Source organism: Sinohyriopsis cumingii, chromosome 19 (genome assembly GCF_028554795.1).
Source record: "Sinohyriopsis cumingii isolate HCF-2022 chromosome 19, ASM2855479v2, whole genome shotgun sequence".
Taxonomy (NCBI): domain Eukaryota; kingdom Metazoa; phylum Mollusca; class Bivalvia; order Unionida; family Unionidae; genus Sinohyriopsis; species Sinohyriopsis cumingii.
Genome location: NC_142979.1, coordinates 22,960,685 through 22,983,030, shown reverse-complemented (window position 1 = coordinate 22,983,030; position 22,346 = coordinate 22,960,685). Strand labels below are relative to the sequence as shown.

The following is a 22,346-nucleotide window of genomic DNA, read 5'->3' as shown; positions in this document are numbered from 1 at the left end:
CTTCTTGCACCTCATGATAAAAATCAAATATGACCCAATATGAGAGAGAGGTTTTAGTTTTTTCATGTTATTTTACTATTTTACTACTGCTTTTCGCCAAAGGTTTTGTCAATAATAAATTTTTGTTAGTAATAAATCAAATAGTAAATATAAACTAATAAAATATATACCATACTCCATCTGTTTCAAAGTTGAAATATTCACAGTATGTATATTCAAACAGACTATTAGCTTAAATCCCCAAAATAGCTATTAATTAGCATGCTGTCTAATTCTCTTTGCAAGTAAAACAACTGCTCCATTCCCACATATGAGATTATTTCTTTCATCATATACTCTTCTTCTACTTAGGCAGATTTTATTTTCGATATTTCTGCTCATGTTGTTACTTTAAATTGCACTGACAATTCTGTCAGCAGTTCAAAAGATGTCACTGGTTTCAGGTACACGGGTCAGCACCTTGCATTTCATTTCATAACATGGTACAGTATTAATAATACCCTATGGGTAGCCTCATATCCCTATTGATAGCCTCACTAATTTGGCCTGGTCTGCTGAATCTTGATATCAAACAGGTGTTAGCTTGGATGACCTGACTCCAGCTGTAGCATATTTATTTAGCATGTAAATAACACTACAAAAATCTGTTGTTCTTGGTGCAATGACTAACTGAAATATAACTAGAACTAAAAGTAAAAGGGCTTGTTTGCAGTGGTATCAATTGATAATGGAATTTAGTGTTGCACTTGTATAAAAGTAGGATCAAACTCGTAAGGTAACTAAACAATATAGATTAAAATTGTCCTGAAATCTCTCTCTCTCTCTCTCTCTCTCTCTCTCTCTCTCTCTCTCTCTCTCACATCAAGGCATATTTTATTTGATCACAAGGTACAAGAAGAAAAATGTGATGGAATATTTGTCTTTGTCATTGTTAATCATTTTCTAACTTTCCTATTCTAATGCACATATATACAATCAGATTTAAACAATCCATATTACTAATTACTAATGCAGCTTTCGTGCAATTAATTCAGTGTAAATTTATTTAATACTGACAATCATGTAAATATTTTAAAGTCCATCAAAATGTGGGGTCCTGTATTTTTCTTACATGATTTCTTCCCCGAAATGAAATATTTTTTTTGTACTCTTGGAGATTCTTTTTCACATATGAAAAATTAATTAATTACATGACATAATCCATATATAAGTCAATTCACAGCATAAGTTCAGATTTTCTGGTCAAAATGAATCAACTTAAAGGGCGGCAAATATGGTAGGCTGGAATTGATCTCATCACCCACATGAAGGCTTTGGGAGTGGAAGCAATGCCAAAAAGAAGCACTAAAAATTTTAATATCTCTTGGTCAAGACAAAACCAGAGCTATTTTCTTTGAGTACAGACAATGCAGATGTGAAGGTATAAATCCTGAAGATCAGTGGATACTCCCAGTTGCTGGGCCTTATGATGTACATGACTGCAGTGGTAGTCTCCATTCTTAAAGTGTTTTTCCTGAAGAAATATGTTTAAGGCAGAAAGGTATATCAGAAGCCAAAGTGGTTCACGTTTGTTTTCACATCTGAAAGATCTGGGAAAAGAAAGCCAGAGTCTGGTTGAGACATCTTCACAAATGCCTCCAATAAGCACTGGAGAAAATGAAGACTCCTTCGAGAGACTGAAGGATGATATAAAAACTAAATCAACATGTGGTTATCATCAGTGTCTTAGTTTTAAGCTCCAAAGTCTCCTAGGTTTAACAGCGATCACTCCAGGCCCTATCCAATATCCCCAATGTATCACTCCATACTCCAGGGGAGCGGGTTAAAGAAGCCAAGCTGGCAGATGGACTTAATAGCTGGAGGCCAAAACCAGCAGGCATAGCAAAGAAGAGACAGATCACCCTTTCTGTTATTTGTTAAAATCTTGTCCCTTGGAATAGTTTTGTACAAGTTCTCAGTCCATACCAGAGTGTGGGGCATTAGAAGATCTAAAGAAAGTGCTGTCCTGGAAAGCCTCACCAGACTGGAGAGAATCTTTTTGTCTTCAGTACCAGAAGGCCTGAACACAAGTCTGGTGGAATAAGGCAGTAAACTTTGTTCACTGCCTTATTGCAAATTCAAACTTCCTCCTACTCCAATGCCTGGCCTGACATGTGAAAAGGAGCTGGAGACCCCATTGGAGGGGAACAGACTGTTACCACCAGTTCTTCTCAGAAATCATAGAGTCCATCATGATGGAAATGAACAATTGTCCTGAGTCCACCACAAAGTAAGGCAGCGCTGCCTTTCTTGTATTTCTCTCTCGAGGGAGATATTGAATTAGGGTTAGTCACTGTCTTGAATTCACTTATGGTAGTTGATGGATCCAATCGCAGAAGTGGATTTCCAGTGTGAATGGTATTGCTGATACCTTCTGGATCATCTAGGGGTGAGTGGTATATGGATTAAAATGGAACATGGAATGATGTCAATTTAGTCCACCACCCTAGACAGGCAAGTACAACCTGTCCCCCTGTTCCCATCAGGATTAAATGGAAACAAAGGAACAGAGTGGGTATTGATGCAATTCTTGTTTGCTAGTGGATCAACAGTGATGGAAACTCAGTAACTGCCACTTTGTAATGGGTAACTAGTCACTGCTCACTGACTAAAGACTTGAGATAAAGATCCAGTCTTGATCACTACTGTTCCCTCTCAAGACAGCATAATTGGCTAATCTCATTCACCAGGCCACCAACCTTGAGGAGGCGCTGCTCATCCCTAATTAGGAGGTGCAAAGGAAGGTTCTTCATTCTCCCTCTAAAAGTATCAGGACTTTCCACACCTGGTCAGACCAAAGACAATGAACCAGGCAGCCACCTGTGCATGATCACCCAATGTATGCTAAGCACATATGACTGGATTTTCCTATGCCCACACTTGCCCACATCTTGTGAAATTATCAATCAAAGCTACTCATATTAAAATCACTGTCCCTCCTTTTTTATGACATCCTCTCAGGACAAATGTTTGGAGAAAACTTAAAAGTTTACATAACCAGTTGCTGTCATGCCCTGGATAAAAATTACAATATTTGAAGTGGGTGCAATTAAAATGCATGTAAGCTAAATTATATTTTTATAGCCTAAATTAATAACTATGTGAAACAAACATAATACTTGTCCATTGTTATCCTGATGTAGACACTGATGATGGTAGAAACCCATTTCAAGGGGAGGTAAATCTGGCATAAACTGAATCCTATTTACAGGGTATTAAGTGGACCAACATTATGCATTCTAGGAATATTTCTGTTCATGTCACATGAAGCTAATGAATGTTAAATTAAATGAACATAATTACCATATCCAAGTAAGACTGTACATCAGCATGCATCTTCAGGTCTTTGAGCAGCTGAATCATCAGGTCAATCCAACTGTCTTTATCACTGTCTGCAACTCTCAGGTCACCAGAATGGAGAATTTTATTTCGAATCTCTATCAACTGAGAAATTAAAAATAAATTAAAATCAAATTGATGTTTATGTTAGTTACTTTGGCAACAAAACTGACTCAATTTTAGTAACTTGGCGTTTCTAGCTGGTCATTTTAAGTACCATATGAAAAGCTGAGTAAATACACTGAAACTTCACAAAGATGTAGTCCTAGACCACAAAGAAAATAAAAATGAAAATATCAACAAAATAACTAAGTACTGACAGTTTGGAATGCAAAGTCTAACATAACTGCACTTCAGTCTGATGGTGTGCCTGTACCATTCATGCATTATTGTTTTGTTCAGCAAACCTGCATTTATGGTCAGACCCAATGAGTGAGTGAAAGGGAAGATTCCCAGTCTTGGCACAGCATGGAATCTTCCCTTTCACTCACTAAGTTTTTTAGCTGATCATTGTTTTAATAAATAACCCAGAATTTCTAAAACATTATCTATTTCAAAACATGACTAGTTGAGTAATAAGATCATAAGCTTTGCCCTAAAATATTGATTGCTAATTTTGACTGGTGGAGAATTCTGATTCTGTAGTTGTGAAATAGTGGTGAGGTTTAGAAAAATCAATCTGAAAAAAAATGGGAACCATATCTGTGAGGTGAACAGCTAAACAATTGTCAATCAGCTACACATTTAACATCTGGCAAACTAAAAAGTTAAAATGGCTAAAAGGTAGCTGACACCAATCAATTTCTTCCCCCCAAACGTATGGCATGTATCAAATGGTAGGTATTCTAACACCCCATGCATTATATATCAAAAAGATCCTAGCTCAGGACTTAAAAATGCTTTTTATACATAACAAAGGTGAGACAGAACATGCCTTTCAATATCGCATAGTGACTTTACATCAACAGTGTTTGTTACGACACTATCAACTTTTGATAATGTAGAGCAGACCTGTTTGTCTAAAGGCCAAAAGACAAAGTTGTAATACACCATATTATGGTGAAATTAATTCTATTATTAAATTCCTGTGTATATTAACAGCTAAATTTATTAGATTGACAGTAACACATTCTGTCATAGTAACATGATCTCAATGGAAAAATAATTTTAGTGCTAGTGTGCTTGAGCGGTGTGGTGGGAGATAGCAGCGGCTTTATACAGAATTTTAATAATAATTATAAGGCTTTTAAATTCAATAGCAATCATGTAATAAATCTACTTAAAATTTCTCATAACAATTTGATTCAGTTTTGGGAGTTTATAGTGTCAAAGTTAAAACTGGTTATAGTGTCAAAGTTAAAATAGGTTATGTAAAAATATATTACTGATGGTTTTAGAATACATGGCAGAAATTCTTTTCTACTCTGATGTTCATGCTTTGCCGCTCTGACAGCTATCTGCTGGTGCATTGTCTGCACTCATATTTATAGGCTTCTGTTCACATCACATGACCTTAATTAGCCAACTTTGTCATTCTCAAGGCGAGCCATGGCATTAACCAATTCAATTGTTCAAAGTGCATGGGAAAATCCCTCTAAACACAAAATTAGACAGAATTAAGTTGTCCTCTCAATGTCCGTGGTGTGTGTTTTTACTTTTAATCTTATTTGTATATTCCAAATTTCAGAAAGGTAAGATAATTCATTTCCTAAACTATTCATGAGAAATTCCTGCATGACACAAACATGGTCCAGCATGAAAATGAATAGGGCACAATAATTGCTAGCATGTGAACTTCTTTTCCACTTAATGTTGATGTCCCAGGGCTTGTAGAACTGTTGATGTCTTTTGATGAATTCTTTGACAAATTCATTAATACTCATGACAACAGCAGGACATTACGAGGACTAGAGCAAGGTTTTATACTCACATTCAGTATTAAACACAGATTACACATTTATAAGAGATGCAGACAGCAATCTAAACAATGGTTGGTAGGTGGCATACATTCAGGAATGGAAACAATAATTCACACGTGGTAGATATTTTCAGTGATAGATAAAACGGACATGATCAAATATGCCAAAGTCTAATGTAGGTCAAGCATCATCTCACATCTCAATGTTTAACATCAAATAATCCTGACACATTAAATGGACAATGTTGGTGCATGCAAAATTCCATTCATAATACTATTAAGGAATTACAATATAGCAAACTGCATCAAGTTTTTCTAACTGTGCTTGATGTTTTTACATTATCATTATTAAAATTATTACTAGAAAAAGAATGTTCTTAAAAGTGCCTAGTATTCTTGTTTGTTGAGTTAGGTGTTAAAAGTATGAATTGATCCATTAACCGATGTATGTAATTTTAGATCTTGTGTATGAACTGTTGTATGTAATAAGGCCTTGTGTATGAGGTGATGTATGTAATTAGGACTTGTGCAAAAACTGACTTATGTAATCAGGTCTTGTGCATGAAGTGATGTATGTAATAAGGTTTCGTGGTTTTTGTAATGGTGACCAAATCTGATGTACACATTTAAAAGGCCCTTCATACCAGGATACTTAGTGTAAAATATGGTCAAATTATGTTGATTGCTTTTTGAGAAGTTGCTTAAAAATTTATTTTCTTCTTCCTTTCAGTACTGATGGCCATATTTGATGGCCGACATATAACATTTAGTAACAATCGGAAAGACCTTTAGCTCTGGATGCTCCATACTGAATTTGGTTGAAACTGGTCTGACTAGTACTTTCTTTAAAGTTAAATAGAAAATGTAACAAAGAATGCTAAAGCACACATAAAGCATGGTGGCTGCTGGATGCAATGATGTATCACAAGTTCATCTGAGCTAAAAAGAAACAAGAGCCCCAGCTTGGCATGAGGTCACTTACCTGGCTAGATAATAGTCAAATACATGAGCAGCTAGCCAAGAATTATTGACTGGTAAGATACCTAGTGTCAAGACTTCCTAAAATTCTGTTTATTTCTAATGAAAACTGCTCTTTGAAATTTTTATTCTCCATTTTTGTATTTTCAATCATATTTGACAATGGATCAGCAGCGATCAAATTTGGTTAAATTATGATATGGAGTTTATTTCAAGGTTGTTTTGTATTTTTAGTAAACAGTAGCTAATAGAATTGCAGAGGAGCATTAGTTGTGCAAGGAAAGTTCATTATCAAAAGTTAAATTTTTATTTGTTTCTAGATGTTCAGTTGTTGGCACCATAGACGGCAGCAGATGATCATCATTTGTACATAGTTCAGAGGTATTCATGTTTGGGTATTTTATGTCAAATTTGATCATATTCTGAAAAGTTGTTTTGCAAACAAAGTTGTTTACAACTTCTCTTTGAGTAAAGATGGCCATATCTCTGGTGGATTGGTGTCAATTATACAAATTACAAAGGCCTTTCGGACAGAACTATATCTACCAAATTTGAATCAAAATAACAAAGGACAATGGAGACATGACACAATATGGGCGATGCATCTCCAATTACACGAGATACCATGCCATAGCATAAGGGCAAGATGAGCAAGAAATGCAAAGTCTTAATTTTTAAGGGAGAATAGAATAGTACATCTGAAATATATTTAGTATGAATTTGCCAGAAAAGTTATACCTATGTGCCATCCATGGGCAAGGCAAATAGTAGGGGAGATTAGTTATTTTTATTTGACTTTGCATATAATTAAAATTCAGTTCAAAGATGACCAAGTTACTTACATCTGACAGCATCTGTGTATTGGGGAGATCTTTTCTGAACCAACTGCAGTATCTAAAAGTGACAAAATGGCAGGAGCATCAAGGTCATTAGGCATCTTTACTGTTTTGTCCTGGCCTTTTGGCATGAATATTTTGGCAACCTGATAGCAGTCAGTAGGCCACAGGCTTATGTCAGCATTTTTCCAATTTATGGTGGGGTTATGGGGATCATCATGGACAGCAAGAATCTCATGGAGCCATTTGTCACATATACTGTTCTTGCAGTTTATGTACCAATTTCCATGTCTTCCCCCTGTCAGTCTGATATTTTTTGATGAGCAAGAGCCACAATGATTCCCAGTAGATGAGCCACAAGGGATGCTGGAGACTTTTAGTGTGATGTCACCATGCATTTTTTTAACCTCATCATCTATGTAGTCATGCAGGGCTTCCTTTGTGACAATCAAAGACTGGCTACATTTGAGCCAGTTCTTATACTGTCCATCACTGAATCTGGCTGGTGTACTCATGGCTTGAAAATTCCTGAAAGAACAGCAAGACAATGATATATGCAAGATGTATGAACTTGTATTATGTTCTGCATACTATTCCAAGGATTCAGCTTCAAAGGAGCAGGATCACTCGAACCCATCTACTGTATTTAAGCTTGACATTAAACTGGCTCTGATTGTCGTTTAAATTGTACGTGATTTATAGTGCTCCCCAATTAGCATGTAAAGACGGAAATTCTGTCTGGGTGAATTCTGGATAATAACAAGTGGTGGATGGGAAGAACTGTGAAATAAATTCAAGTGTAATAAATACAACAGAAATAAGAAAACAAAATTTAAGCAATCCATCATCATACCCAGAGACCAATTTTGGTTCCCTCCAACATACCCATACCCATAGACTCAAGAAAACGAACAGAAAATGTCATTAAGGTTGATTTTTGACTGAATCCAGCATATCCCAAACATACTGAATATACTGCTATCACTGCCAAAGAAGCATAAAAAATCAGCTGAATGTAAATTTTTAATACTTAACATATACTGACTATATATTTTATACATACACCACTGAACAAGACAACTCTGGGGTTCCTGCATACGTAGGGAAAATGCATTTATTGCCCTTTTTACATTACCATAAGGAGAAGTCACCCACAACGTTTGATCTAGGTCTGTGACATAGAGTTAAATAAAAATGACATTATGCAGAAAAATATTGTTCTTTTTTCAATGACCTTGACTTTGACCTTTTTACTCCAAAATCATTAGCCTTCTTCGTACCCCAAGTGCAGGTCATCGATAAAGTTTGTTCTAGGTATGTCAAATGGAACTAATGTTATTGTGCATCCAAACATTTTGTTATTTATTCTGTCACAGAAGTCTTGAGCTTTCACCAAAATACTTTGTAACCATAGATGATGGTGATTTGAAATTACTGTGCTGGGACCATTTTCTTCTTTTTGTCAGTGTGACCTTGATTTTTGTTCTATCCACTCTGAATTGACAGGATGTTTCCTTGCACCTAGTGCAAGACATCAACAGAGTTTAATAGCTGTCAGTGGTAAAGTGAAATAATTTTTGTGACCTTAATCTTTGACCTTTCAATCCAAAATTGACTGGGATCTTCCACACCACAAATGCAAGTTATCCAGAAAGCTTAATAACTGTGAACGATGTTGAATACAAGTAATTGTGAGGGAAACTGTCCTCCTCTTTTGAGTTAAGTGTGACTTGATGTTTGAGCTTTGGAGTCCAAAATCAGTAGTGCTCTTCCTTATCCCATGTGCATGCCATCCACAGAGATTGGTAACTGTATCTAGTGGAAAATTGAAGCTATGTACAGAAATTACATTGGTAACAGATGGATTGCAGATGGATAACACTGTAATAAAACACACTGTTAAAAATTTTTTTTTACAAATCACAAGCTTTACCATATACAGGTTAATAATATTGGTCAGAGCAAAGTTGACCTTTCACCTTCTGAGCCTGAAATCAATTGACTTTTTTCTTACCTCAAGTGCTCGCTATCCACAAAGTTGAGTCCACATATGAAGAAGTAATGTTATTATACAGAAACCATTTTCCTGTCTTCAGTAGCCTTGACCTCTGATCTTCTGACACTGAAATTTAAAATTATTGTGTTGAAATCATTTTTCTTTCTTCAGTCACAGTGACCGGAAGATTTAAACTTTTGACACCCAAATCACTTGAGTTCTTACCCCCTCCCATCCCGGTACAAGTCAGGCACAAAGTCTAGTCCATGTCTTTAATGTAGACATACTGTTATTGTGTAGAAATGATTTTTTATTTTTTCAGTGACATTGAACTGTGAACATATGATCTCAAATTATTTAGGACCATGAAAGGAAGAATCATTAATGTAAACTGTAGTCTCTACATGAGAATTAATTAAAGCTTATTCCCACTGCAGTAGATAAAATGTGGAAAAACAAACGTACACTTGTTAGATAAATTGATACAACTTAAAACCTCGGATCGTTTCATAATTCTTCTTTTCTTATGACTCTTATTATATAGGACCAGGAGAAAATAGGACAACTAAACATTAGGCACTTGTAACAATTTCAAGTTTTGAAACAGTTGCTTGGAAGTAAAATGGTATACATTTGACTGCAAGGTGTGTAACACACACACACACACACACACACACACACACACACACATACATATATATATATATATATATATATATATATATATATATATATATATATATATATATATATATCCATTAATTACCTGGAGAAACTCCTGACTTTAGTTAGAGATGGCTTGAATGGACAAGTCTAAATATAGGCTTTAAGGGACATGTGTAAATATCGGCTTGAATGGACAAGTCCTAATATATATCCCTTACTTCATTGGGGAAACTCCTGACTTTAGTTAAAGATGGTTAGAACGGACAAGTGTAAATATAGCCTTGAATGGACAGGCCTAAATATATTTATCCCGTATTTCATTTGGGAAACTCTTGACTTTAGTTACAGATGGCCTGAATGGACAAGTCAAAATATATATCCCTTATTTCATTAGGGAAACACCTGACTTTAGTTAGAGATGACTTGAATGGACAAGTCTAAATATAGGCTTGAAAGGACATGTGTAAATATAGGCTTGAATGGACAAGTCTAAATTTGCAAAGTGCAATTGATAAAGCATAGTACCGGTATATGTATTGTCTATATCCAGTGTTATCTATCAATCTTTCAAGGGTTACATTGGTTTCAAAATTTCAGCTGAGGTGACTTCTCTCTTGTGTCTAAATATAGCAAAATCACTTGGAAATGGGGAGAAATGAGTCTAAAGTTCAGTTTTGTAATGGTAAAATAAATCACTTGTACTTTTCATTCACATCATTAAGTTCACTCAAATATGATTTGCTAAGTGCAATGAGGGGTTATTAGTCAAATACGGTACATAGTGCAGAATATTCAATCACCAATCTGTTGATATATTAGCATAACTGTGTCAAGTATTCATAGGAATCCATGGATCATAAATAGGTCATGAATGTTTAAAAAACAAAGATTATAAATAAACAGACTACACCATACCTAAAGTTAACTGTTTTTAACTACCAATACACATAATTTATACTAGACATAACAGTGCTTTAAAAATTTACAAAGGTCAGCAATCAGGAAAACTGAACTTGCCCATGGAAAGTTTGAACTTGCCCCAAAAAAGATAATATCACATCTAATATTAAAATAATGGGTAGAATACAATAGAGGTAGCTTTAAGGAAATCACATTGGATATACCTTACAAATAAGGAATTTTTGTTTGCTTATCTTTGTTTGCAGCTAAACCCATACGCCAAGAATTCAATTTATCAAAACTTTAATAATACATGCAGATATGTAAATGAGAAGACATACATGTAGTTTGAAACAGAAATGGATAAGATTTTTAAAAATTAGCTAGGGCTTTAATAAAGATAAAATGTTCAAGTACAATACTGTATATACTCATATTGCACTAAACTGGCCTAAAATATCAACACAAATTCTACAATGCCTGCATTACAGGGGCTTGTATTATTGCTTACAATTTAACTGTCAGTCATAGATTAGTATTTCATACTACGTGTATGACTGATAGTCAAATTGCAAACAATGATATGAGCCCCTGTGGCTTGCATCTACATGTAGGATTCAGTTTCTTTGTTTACTGTCCCCTCTTAAAGCTGAAAAATGTGGAACCAATCTGGCCAATTTGGAGGTCCCTCAACTGGGCATAGAAGTTATGTAGGGTCACACTACCAGGTGAAGTGGGCAAATAAGTCACCTAAAAAATGAAAACTTTGCCTTTTTCTGTTTGGAAAGCAAAAATGATTTTGCCTTGTGATTCTCTGGATGTACATTGAACAGCCATGTTTTTTTAGATGCTCCCTCACCTTGGTCGGTTATTTCTGCTGTTGTGATGTAGCTCAAGGCAAAATGGAGGCATCAACCCATTAAATAGCTGGACTAAGTGTTGATTCCAGTTGTGCTGACAAACCAACTCTTTGCACATTGAGAGACATGTGTGTGTATAGCTGGTTGACCATTAAACCTTTCCCAAGTAAGCTATATCAGAGATGTGTTATATACCTCTGGCCAATTTCTGTAAGTTATCATTTGATGATAAAAACACACAAATTTGTGTTTTGAAACTTAAACAATAGTATGTAAATAACAATTTGTGTTTTGTAAGGAATAATGGAGCTCTGTGACCTGAAAATTTTAACTGCCATGTGTGCATTATTTTCTGCATAAAATCAGTTTGAAACAGTAAGTACCACTTGTTAGATTGTCTGTTCTTATAACCATTTGGACAAATATATTAAGGAACATATTTAATTATAACTAATATAAAGCAAAGTCTAAATATTATGTTATAGAAGATTTTAGCATCAAAATGCAATTATGTATGTCGCAAAATATGGGACAATGCATTGTTGCGGAAATCGGGTAAAAGCACTGTAAAGTTGAAGTTTTTTTCACTCATTTTTGTGAATATATGGGAAAAAGCAGTAAAGCAAATACTATTAACCAATGTCGAACGTTACTACATACATGTAGACAATTAATAAAACCATAAATTTACAATCCTATCAATAGACTGTTGCAACAAAGCTAGAATGTGAGTGGTTACATTTAGAAAGACTCTCATCATAAAAAATAGATACACTCACATGTTGGCTGTTTTGTTTCAGTTGGAAAGAAGGTTTTTAGTTCATTCATATGCTGACTTCAATGCTTCAGTTTTTTTTTAATGAATAGTTGTTATATCGGCAACAAAGAAACTGAGATGAAAAATATTGTATGGAGACACGTGTGCTCTCATATACATGCTACAAAGGCCGTTTCAAAACATCTATGGTGAAATTTCATAAAGAAAAAATAATTCTCATTTAAGGGTAGTTGATTAAGCATTCTTACTAACTTGTTACTCCTATTAGTTAAAATTCATTACACTGTAAAGCTTCTACAGTGGTCATAAATCATATGGCCAAAATACACTGCATATGAATAATGTTAATTTTTATACACATACAATATGTGTTTATAATATACATACAACAAAGTTTCTACTTGAAAATAATATTAAATAACTCAGATAAGGGCATAAAAACACACTTACATGCACTATATATATATATATATATATATATAGAGAGAGAGAGAGAGAGAGAGAGAGAGAGAGATAATACTATCATACAGGTTAGATAATTTTTAATTCGTACTCTACAGAGATTTGAACCGTGGTCCGCGGGTAAATGGCACCCATCACTTTACCTGCACACAGCAGCCAATATTCCTTCACGACTAAGCACGCATCACCAAAACATGCGACTGAATTGGTGTTATATGCACTCATGCATAGCAGTACAGTACAATTCAATACATGGTGGATAAACTAACAAGAAAAAATAAATAACAGTGATCCAAAAATCATACCTAAGGGATGTAATTGTTTCTAACAAGAGCTTTCCCCATGACCTACTCTGAAGTTATTTTTCTAATTTTATAATTAGTTTATTATTTTTACCAGTACAAGCACATATCAAATAAACCTATGCAAATAGCCCTTACAATTTACTACCTGGTGTGGTTACTGTCAGAATCTTCAATCATCAATGTCAGGCCAGCAAGCAGGGGACTATATAATCTCAACGCCTTGTAGACGGGTCAATATGTTTATCAGTCTGCTTTATTTCTGCCGTGCAACAAAGTTCACATTTAAGAACATAATAAAAGTGTATAAATGCAATCACCAAACTATAACATTTGCCTGTTCCATCTTGGCTCAGCTAGGTCGAAGTTGTCAATGACTTTTGCCAGCTCATCATCCAACTCTAATCAATGGATATATCCCTAATTGTCTGCTCTGATCCAATACCTTCCTCCAGCTCTTGGTTACCATTCCTGGATTTTCCATGAGCTTTGGAACATTCAGACCACTTTCACTGGTTGCTGTATACAAGCAGTGACTCAAAGTCCATATTCTTATCTTGTCATCCAGCTTCCTGTGTTGTCTTGACTGGATCGTCAAGACTAAGACTGAGCAGAATATTAGAATCAGAGAGGATCATGCCTCGGTTCCAGAGCTGCTTCGATCTGATACCTTCAACACCATTCATCAAATAGCTGCATGGAACTAACTCTCACCAATCCTGTCCATGGATTCCAGAGGAGGTACATGGTGGCTGTGAAAATAGCCTTTGCCAGTTAAGGTGCACAGCAACCATTCTAACAGCTTCTAATAAGCTAATAACTTTCATTATTGAAGGTATATGCTGAACAAGATAAAAAAAACACTTTATTATTTAAAATAATGTTATTTATTTAATAATGCAATGGAGAAACTAACATAATCCCTGAATACTGGCACATAAAAATGATATTTTGATTTTTAAAAATCGAAATGTGATATCCCATATCTATTTTGTTCTGATTTCAGCAGACATTTGCTAATAACTATCTTAAGTAGATTTAAAAGCAACAAATCAACCTTTTTCTCTTACTTAAATACATGCAAAAACAGTAATAACTACTACAATAAATCAGGTATTATATTCTATTGCTTTTCCCATAATACCAGTATTTCCCATGGTCCGAATCAGCCTTGCACCAAGGAGCTTGAGGTTAAAATCTTTATTTTTAATGTCTATATTCTAAAGAGACCCACTAGAATTTGGGCCATAACAGGTGGGATTGGTAGTGAAGGGGTGGGTGGATGGTTGCATAGATTTTTCCTCAATACATATAAGGCCTTTGCCACTCTTGTTCCTCTACCAATCCAAACTGCCCAATAACAATAAAGACAGTATCCTCAAGTCCCTTTGAACATCTGTAAACCACACACACACACACACACATTTGTACACAGACACTTGATTCATGGGGAAACCAATGATAACATACTCCCAATTTAACACTTGAGAATGTGTTATCATTGGTTTCCCAATGTAAGATCTCGACTTTTATGTTTATATTTTAAATATCAGGGTCGATGTCTTACACTGTAGGACTACTGTATAGTTTCCCCATGACTCAAGTGCCTGTGCATAAGTACCATAAAGTATGACTATCATAATGGCAGAAGGACTTACTCTGCTTCGGATACAGACTTTAAATTTCATTATTGCTCCGTGATCTCTTTTCAGTGATTCTAACCGGAATTATCCAGCAGGCGACTGAATAGTTCTTTTGTGTATGTGTTTTTGATGTCTATGTTGTTCATAACAACTAGCGTAGTGTTTGATTCGCTGTTTTATACTCACTAATAAACATACGAATCCAAATTGGAAAGTTACATTATATGGGAACCAGACTAGTGACGCTTTAGATCCACTTTGCACACGGTGCTAAAGGTTATTCCCGTAATTTCCGATTTGACGCAAGTATCACATTCAGCGAAATAATACGCTACAGCATACAAATAAAATAATTTTTAAAAAATTTTAAAAAATAAAATAAAATAAAAAAACTCACACTAGTCTCTGCTGTATTCAGCCTTTTTTTGTGTTTGAAACTATTGTTTTGTGTTTCTTATTCAGAGTAGTCGAGGGGTTATTATTGCCAGTTCCGGTCCATCGAAACACCCCAAATCACAAAGGAACCCACAGGTGCTCGTGTCGTTACTTACAATTTAACTGTCATATATGTACTATAAAATAACTACATATATGACAGGTAAATTGTAAGCAACGATACGAGCCCCTGTGCTCCAAACCCTCGAATCACCACAAATCCTCTCATTACATTAGTAAAGAAATAATTTTAAAAAATTTAAAAAAAATAAATGCCTGTTATATATATATATATATATATATATATATATATATATATATATATATATATATATATATATATATATAATTTACTAGAATAATATAATTATGGTTAAAAAGCAATCAGAAATGTGCTCGGACTTTACAATCACTAATAATTGGTCTTTCTTTCGTCCTGTTTTACTATTGCATTCTCATTTTCCATTTATACATTTGGAATGTTACCAGTTCTGCACTGTTGTCTCTCAGTGGTTGCTTTGGGTATAATTATTTTCTGACCGACGTGACCTTTTTGATCCAATGCAACTGGAAGAGATTTTCTTTGTTATCTATCTATCTATCTATCTATCTATGTATCCGTCCGTCCGTCCGTATCGCTTCCACAGAGATGGGAAAGCACTATAATTTGGCGATTCCCTCCTATTCCCATACACCCGATATATTTTTGAGCTTTAAAGGATGAGACAACCTGACTCCCAAAAATAAATGTCCATGATACTTTTATCTTTTACCAGGTAATTTTGTGCCAGTAGAAAGATTTACTTGCAGGAAAAGGGCATGACCGTAGGTAAAAAAAAAATGCCTTGTTTAATGCAACTGTTTACGTAGTTGAGTGAGAGAAAGAAATATTTGCTAGAGCTCGGAATTACCAATCAATTATGCTAGATTTATTGATGTTATTTTTCTTCATTAGGACAAATTCAGAGTACGAACTTGACCAACCCATTTATATGATGAATACGATTCACTCCTCAATTGAAATAAAATCTTAAATTACTAGAGAACGTGTAGACTTTTCAGTTTATAATGGAAATAACTTCATAAACAGATATAACATTGATACTAGAATACATTTACAAGAACCGACATACATCAGCTACTGCGTAAAAACAGTTTTCATCCTGAGTATAGATTCATGTGCATGATTAAATTCCAAATACTGAGGTTTGGCCGGATTAGTAATAACTATCATGACTTTCATGACCTTCCAGTCGTTTGTATATGTTTCAAGCCACGTATGATGTGAATGCAGTTAGTTTCTACACGCAATTTTGTTGAAATCAAATGTTGCTTACCTAGCGTGACATATAGGAGGAATTACTAATATTTTTTTACAATGTGAAACACTGTATTATTCAGGTACTACAATTCTGATTTTACTGCGAATAATTAAACTGTAAGTCTTAACAATAAAACTTGCATTTTATAAAAATTAATAGAAAATTCAGTCGTAACATATCACTGGTATACAAAAATGTTATATATGTAATTGTATAGACCGAAGTAAACAACATGTTGGTGAAACCGTAAGAAACGTATGGAGTAAATTGGATTGAAGGACATTTATCTGATATACATTCGAAAAGAGAAATAAAACATTTATCGGGACACTTGTCTAAAAAATGTAGAAAGGACCAGGAAGAAAAACTGGATAAATAGTTTAAGAGCGGAAATAAATTATGAAGTTGTACCTATATTGTAACCTCTTTCGTGGTCTTGTATCATGTTCGTGATGATGATGATGATGATGATGAAGATGATGATTATCAGCAAGAGTATGAATTTATGCACATATATTACTACATGTTCTGCTGAATACTTTTAGATATTATAATTTCATTTGCAATTATGAATCAGTCTGTGCGTTCAGGGGCGCCAGCAGAATTATTTATTGGTATCTCCATTTTTCAACATCTCAGATGGAATACACATATGGATCACTTATGTGCAGTGGTTGTCAAAATAATAAAATTGCGGTTGATATTTTTACCTCCCCAGTCACTTGAACGTTACTTTTCTGGATGTATACTACCACTGAATACCTATGGCTGTACCATATGGGGAAACAAATCATATTATAATCTGTCCAGAATTCATAAATTTCATAAAAAGACAGCTCGAATAATACTGCAACTTACTATAATGACTCCACAGAGTTTATTTTCAAGTCTGCAATTGCTACCAATACAAAAACGTATTCTTTATTTTAAAGGAAACATGATTTTTAAGTCTTTAAACGATCTTTCTCCAGATTATATATGTAACCCACTTGAACTAAGATCATCCAGTACTGAGCGTAATCACCGATTGACGACCAACAACGATTTCCAGATTCCGAGGTCGGAAACCAACCACTAAAAAAGTTCATTTACTGTATCAGCACTAATGTATGGAATTTCTTACTTCTGAAGAAACGTAATTCAAATTCCCTTTCTTCGTTTAAAATAGATTCAAGAAATTCCAGCTGGAATAACATAGTAAAACCTCTGAATAGAGAACTTTATGATTATATCTATAACTAGTATGGTAATGTCATTCGATGCATGTCTATGCGACTTACAGGTTATGCTGAAATGTGTGTACCTGTGTGCGGAATATTTTTCATATATGTATGTTTCCTAGTATAATCAGACATATTCATTCGTTTTAAATAAATGTGAATGAGTGTGTGACGATACCCGAGTATGTCTTTGATTTTTTTATTTTATTTTTTTATATTTAATTTCATAACCAGTTTCAAAACTTGAGGGCTACATGACAGCTGGATCAGTCATGGCCATATATGTTACCTCGTTAAAGAAAGCTTATTATTATTGTTATTGTTTATTATTAGGTGTGTGTGCAAACTTGTTAAACATGGAATGGTCTAATATAAAGTTTTACGGATATAGGTCAAAATATGTTTAGAGATGAAATGGGGGTGGGGGTGCGGACGCGCATGTATGTATTATTTGCCCATCTAGATATTTATGGAGCGATGTAGTTGCGTCTCTTCTTCTTCTTGTCTTCTTTTTAGCTTTTGTTTTCCGGTCTCATGCCCTCATTTGATAGGGCTGTGCGTTCATTTATATTTGTCTATCTATCTGGCTACCTGTCTGCCTGAATGTATGTATGTATGTATCTGCTAGTAATGTCACGTGTGTGTTAATCCATGTGCATTTTTTGTTAAGCACTTTGAGCTTTTTTAACAGATAAAGCATTTTACCGTTTTTCTACCAAACTGTATAAATAAAGAGTAGTTTTATTTTAATTCTTTGTATATGTGATACAAGCGTTACGAGAAGGCTTGGGGTTTCGTGTGTTTAGGTTGATTTAGGATGAGTGGTATATGGATGCAATTAGGAGCTAATGAACTTGTCAGTCAAAATAGGTGAAAATAAATATAGGGTCAGTGGGAATTTAACATGGTAATGGCACTTGGGGGAGGGATATTTACATGGGTGACGTCATGGGTTTATAGGTCAAAACTATGTAGAGGGTGAAATGCATTTATAGGTACAAAAGGTTGATAGGAACAAACATAGACATACACATGCACAAATAAGGACACAAATACACAAGCAAGCAAACAAACATGGCAAAGAGTAAATCTTTTAGAGATGAGATGCGACAATGCCAAATTGTCGGTGTTAAATTGTCCCTTTTTCCCAATGTCCTTAAGAAATTTGATGATGTTAAGGTATGTTAAACCATTGTTTGGGTTAGAAGTTTCCAAAACACCCGGATACTCTATTGGTGCCCCTATTTCTCTCTGATTTTCCTTAAGTTCCTTCCTTTGTGTATTATATCTTGGACATATATTAAACACATGGTTTAGGGTTTCTGGAGTTCGGCAATACGTACAGTTTGTATTTTTAGTGTTATTTGTCGTCAGATATTTTCCAAAGCTGTTTGCTAGTTTTGTTTTTCCAGTTCTCATTCTATTAATGATATTTTGATCATTATTTACAAATTTTGGGGGCCTAATATTTCTTCTAATTTCACTTGTATGGAGTACAGTGTGTGTCCTTTGATAGAGCTCCTCCATTCATGTTCCTGTATTTAAGTGGTATCGGGTCTGGGTCCTGGAGTTTCTGTTTGGCAACCTATTCTGCCGTTTCGTTGTTAACTATCCCAATATGTGATGGGGTCCAGAAGAATTCCATTGTTTGTTTGTCTTCTTACAGACTTTTTCGGATAGAAAGAGTTTTCTTTATGAAGTATTGTCTTTTTGGATTCCCCTGTTTAAATTGTTCTAATAACGCTTAGGAAATCACTAATGATCACCGTTTTGTCAATAGTGTTATGTTTAATACATTTTATTGCTGCTAGTATGGCCCAGAAATCAATGTGTTTATGGAGCAATTATACGGTAGTCTGGCTGCTCGTTTTATATCCTTTTCAGGCATGACTGCTGATGCTGCTGTTCAGTTTGGTATTGAGGTTTTGGAGCCATCAGTATAGATCTTGAGAAATCCTGTGTATTTGTCCTCAGTTTCTGCCAGGACTCTAGCCTTTATTTCATTTGGAATATCCTGTTTGGAGCCATATGTGGTAGTTTGTATATTGACAATTGGTATATTGCTTGTCTATGGTTTCCGATCTGGGTATTCGATTTGTTCTGCTTAAATGGATTCAATGCCTAGACTTGCAGGTAACTCGTGTATTTTCCCTCTGGTGTATTTAGGACTAGCCTGAGGCTGGAAGGGATATTGCATTTTGATATGGTGTTTCTAGTGGGGTGCGGGCTAGAATGTATGGATAAACGGGTAGCATATCTCAGTATAAGCTTTTTGTCTTCTTAGCTCTAGTTGTGTTGCTCCAGCTAAGATATAGATTTGATTTCTTCTCTGGATGTAGATGGGAGTACTCATGTGCATATTAATAAAGCTTTATACTGAACGCTATCTAATTTCTGCACTAGACTTGCGCTTGATGAGGCATACGCCTGGCATCCATAGTCTATCTTTGATCTTATAAGGGGTCTGTATAGCGTTAGGAGTGTTTCTTGGTCAGTTCCCCACGTGGTACCTTTGAGATTTCTTAATAAATTTAGGTCTAAGTTACATCTTCGTGTTATTATGACGGTTCCATGTTAGGTGTTCGTCAAAATACGTGCCTAGTTTATAGCTCTTTTGACGAATATTATCTGGGTATTTTGTATAAGTACTTTTGAGAAGTCGATTTTTCTCTGTGCTCGGGGAAAAAACAGTACCGCTACGGTTTTTCCGTGGGATATTTTAAAGCCCCATTTGTTAGCCCATCGACGTATTTGGTTTATACTTTCTTGAACATCTCCGATGACTCTACTGCTGGTCGGGTTTCCTGCTTTCCAAATCCCGCTGTCATCAGCAAATTGAGATAAGTCTACCTTTCCTAGGATCAGGGTTTGATCTAAGTCATTAACCATGATATTGAATAGGGTTGGGCTAAGGACACTTCCATGGGGGTGGGGGCGTTTTCACGTGGAACTATATCTGAGTATTAATCCCCTATTCTTACTTGGATTTTCCTTTCGGTGAGAAAGTCAGTTATCCAGCGATAAATGCGACCCGTTTTCCTGTAATGATTTAGCATCGCAATAAGGACTTGGTCCATACTAGATCAAAAGCTGTTTCTGGGCAAGGAAGACGGCAATAAGATGGCGATCTCTCTTCCTTTTGGCATTAAAGGCCAGTTTGATACTAGATTCAAGTCTAAATAATTGATCTGTGGTGGACCTTTGATTGCGGAAACCGCTCTGATTCTCAGACAACAGGATATTACTTTCTAAATGTAATTATAGCCTGTTTTTGATCATAGTTGCCATGATTTTACATATGTTGTCTGTTAGGGAGATTGGCCTGTACGAATTGATATCCACAGGGTCTTTGCCAGGTTTAGGGATTGGGAATACCTTTGCCTGTTTCCAATTTTTGGGGATATGACCTCTTTCCCATATTGCATTAAGCATATCAATGATTATGGATTAAAAGTGTCTGGAATATTTTGGTACATTTGGTATCTCATTCGACCTTTTCCCGGGGACGTCTTTTTCGTTTTTGTCAATGCTGTTTTCCATTCTTAGCTCTTGAAATTTTCATTTAATGGGGATGTCTTTTGCTCTAAATCTGTAAAACGATGGGGGAATGTTATTTTACCTGCTTGCGGTGCTCCTGGAATTCCTTGGTATGGTTGTCATTATTGCTCATATTTGTGAAGTGTGAAACCAATAAATTTGTTTGTTCTTTGCTGGTGGTTACTCTTGATAGTTTTGGGATGCTTGGTGTTGGCGTGCCTTTAACTGCCTTAATCATATACCATACGTGTTTTGCATTACATTTCATGTTGAGTTTTAGTCAGAAGTTTTTGCCAGGATGTTTCCTTGGCACTCCTAATAATTCTCTTGGCTTCCTTTTCTTTGCTTTTGTATAGGAGGAAGTCATTGGATGGACCAGTGTGTTTGCATTTATTGAGCGTTTTCTTTCTGGCTTTGAGGGCTTGCTTGCATTCGATATTCTACCATGGGACTGACTGTTTAGTGTCCCGTCGCCCCCCCCCCCCCCCCCCCCCCATGGGTATACTTCGAGCTGAAGCTTCAGTTAGTGCCTTTGTGACGTTATCGTTATCAGTGTTCATATTGTCATATTTTAGGTCTTTTAGCTTTAGGGTACATAATATATCCTTAAACATGTTCCAATCCGCCTTGTCAAATTTCCATCTAGCTATATTAGTAGTGGGTATCACATGTGTATTAATATTTAGTTTGATACTTATTGGGAAGAGGTCACTTCTGAGTGTGCTAGTATGGTTTACTTCCCAGTTATTTAGCTGTGCTAGATTTATTGTCCATATTATTAAATCCATTGTTGACAGTGCACCAGTTTCTGGGCCGATTCTTGTTCGATTTCCGTTGTTTAATATTACGAGGTTGTTTTCAGCTATCCATTTCACTATCAGTCTACCTCTTTTGTCTAGTTTGTTACCTCCCCACCGTTTGCTGTGTGCGTTATAACCTCCAAAGATTATGATGTTTCCAGGTTGGGTATTCTGAGGATGGGATTCTAGTACTCCCCTAATCAGATCACTAGTGTATTGTATGATTACTCTTAGTGATATATGATCCTCATTACTTACTGTGACCTTGTTACTATCTCCATTGCTTGTGTAACTACTTTCAATAACCCTGTTGCC

General features: G+C 35.3%; 1 protein-coding gene across 1 annotated transcript in view; it reads right to left on the bottom strand.

Moving 5' to 3' along the window:
• The window catches only part of LOC149775272 (uncharacterized), a 68,616-nt gene extending 61,448 nt beyond the window's left edge, over positions 1-7,168 (bottom strand). Inside the window, exons 1-2 of the mRNA XM_089943178.1 lie at positions 7,117-7,168; positions 3,343-3,483 (exon numbers count right to left, since the gene is read on the bottom strand). Coding sequence (XP_089799304.1) covers positions 3,343-3,483; positions 7,117-7,128 — 153 coding nt within the window. The 5' untranslated portion in view covers positions 7,129-7,168. The remainder of the gene's footprint in view (positions 1-3,342; positions 3,484-7,116) is intronic.
• Positions 7,169-22,346: the final 15,178 nt, after the last annotated feature.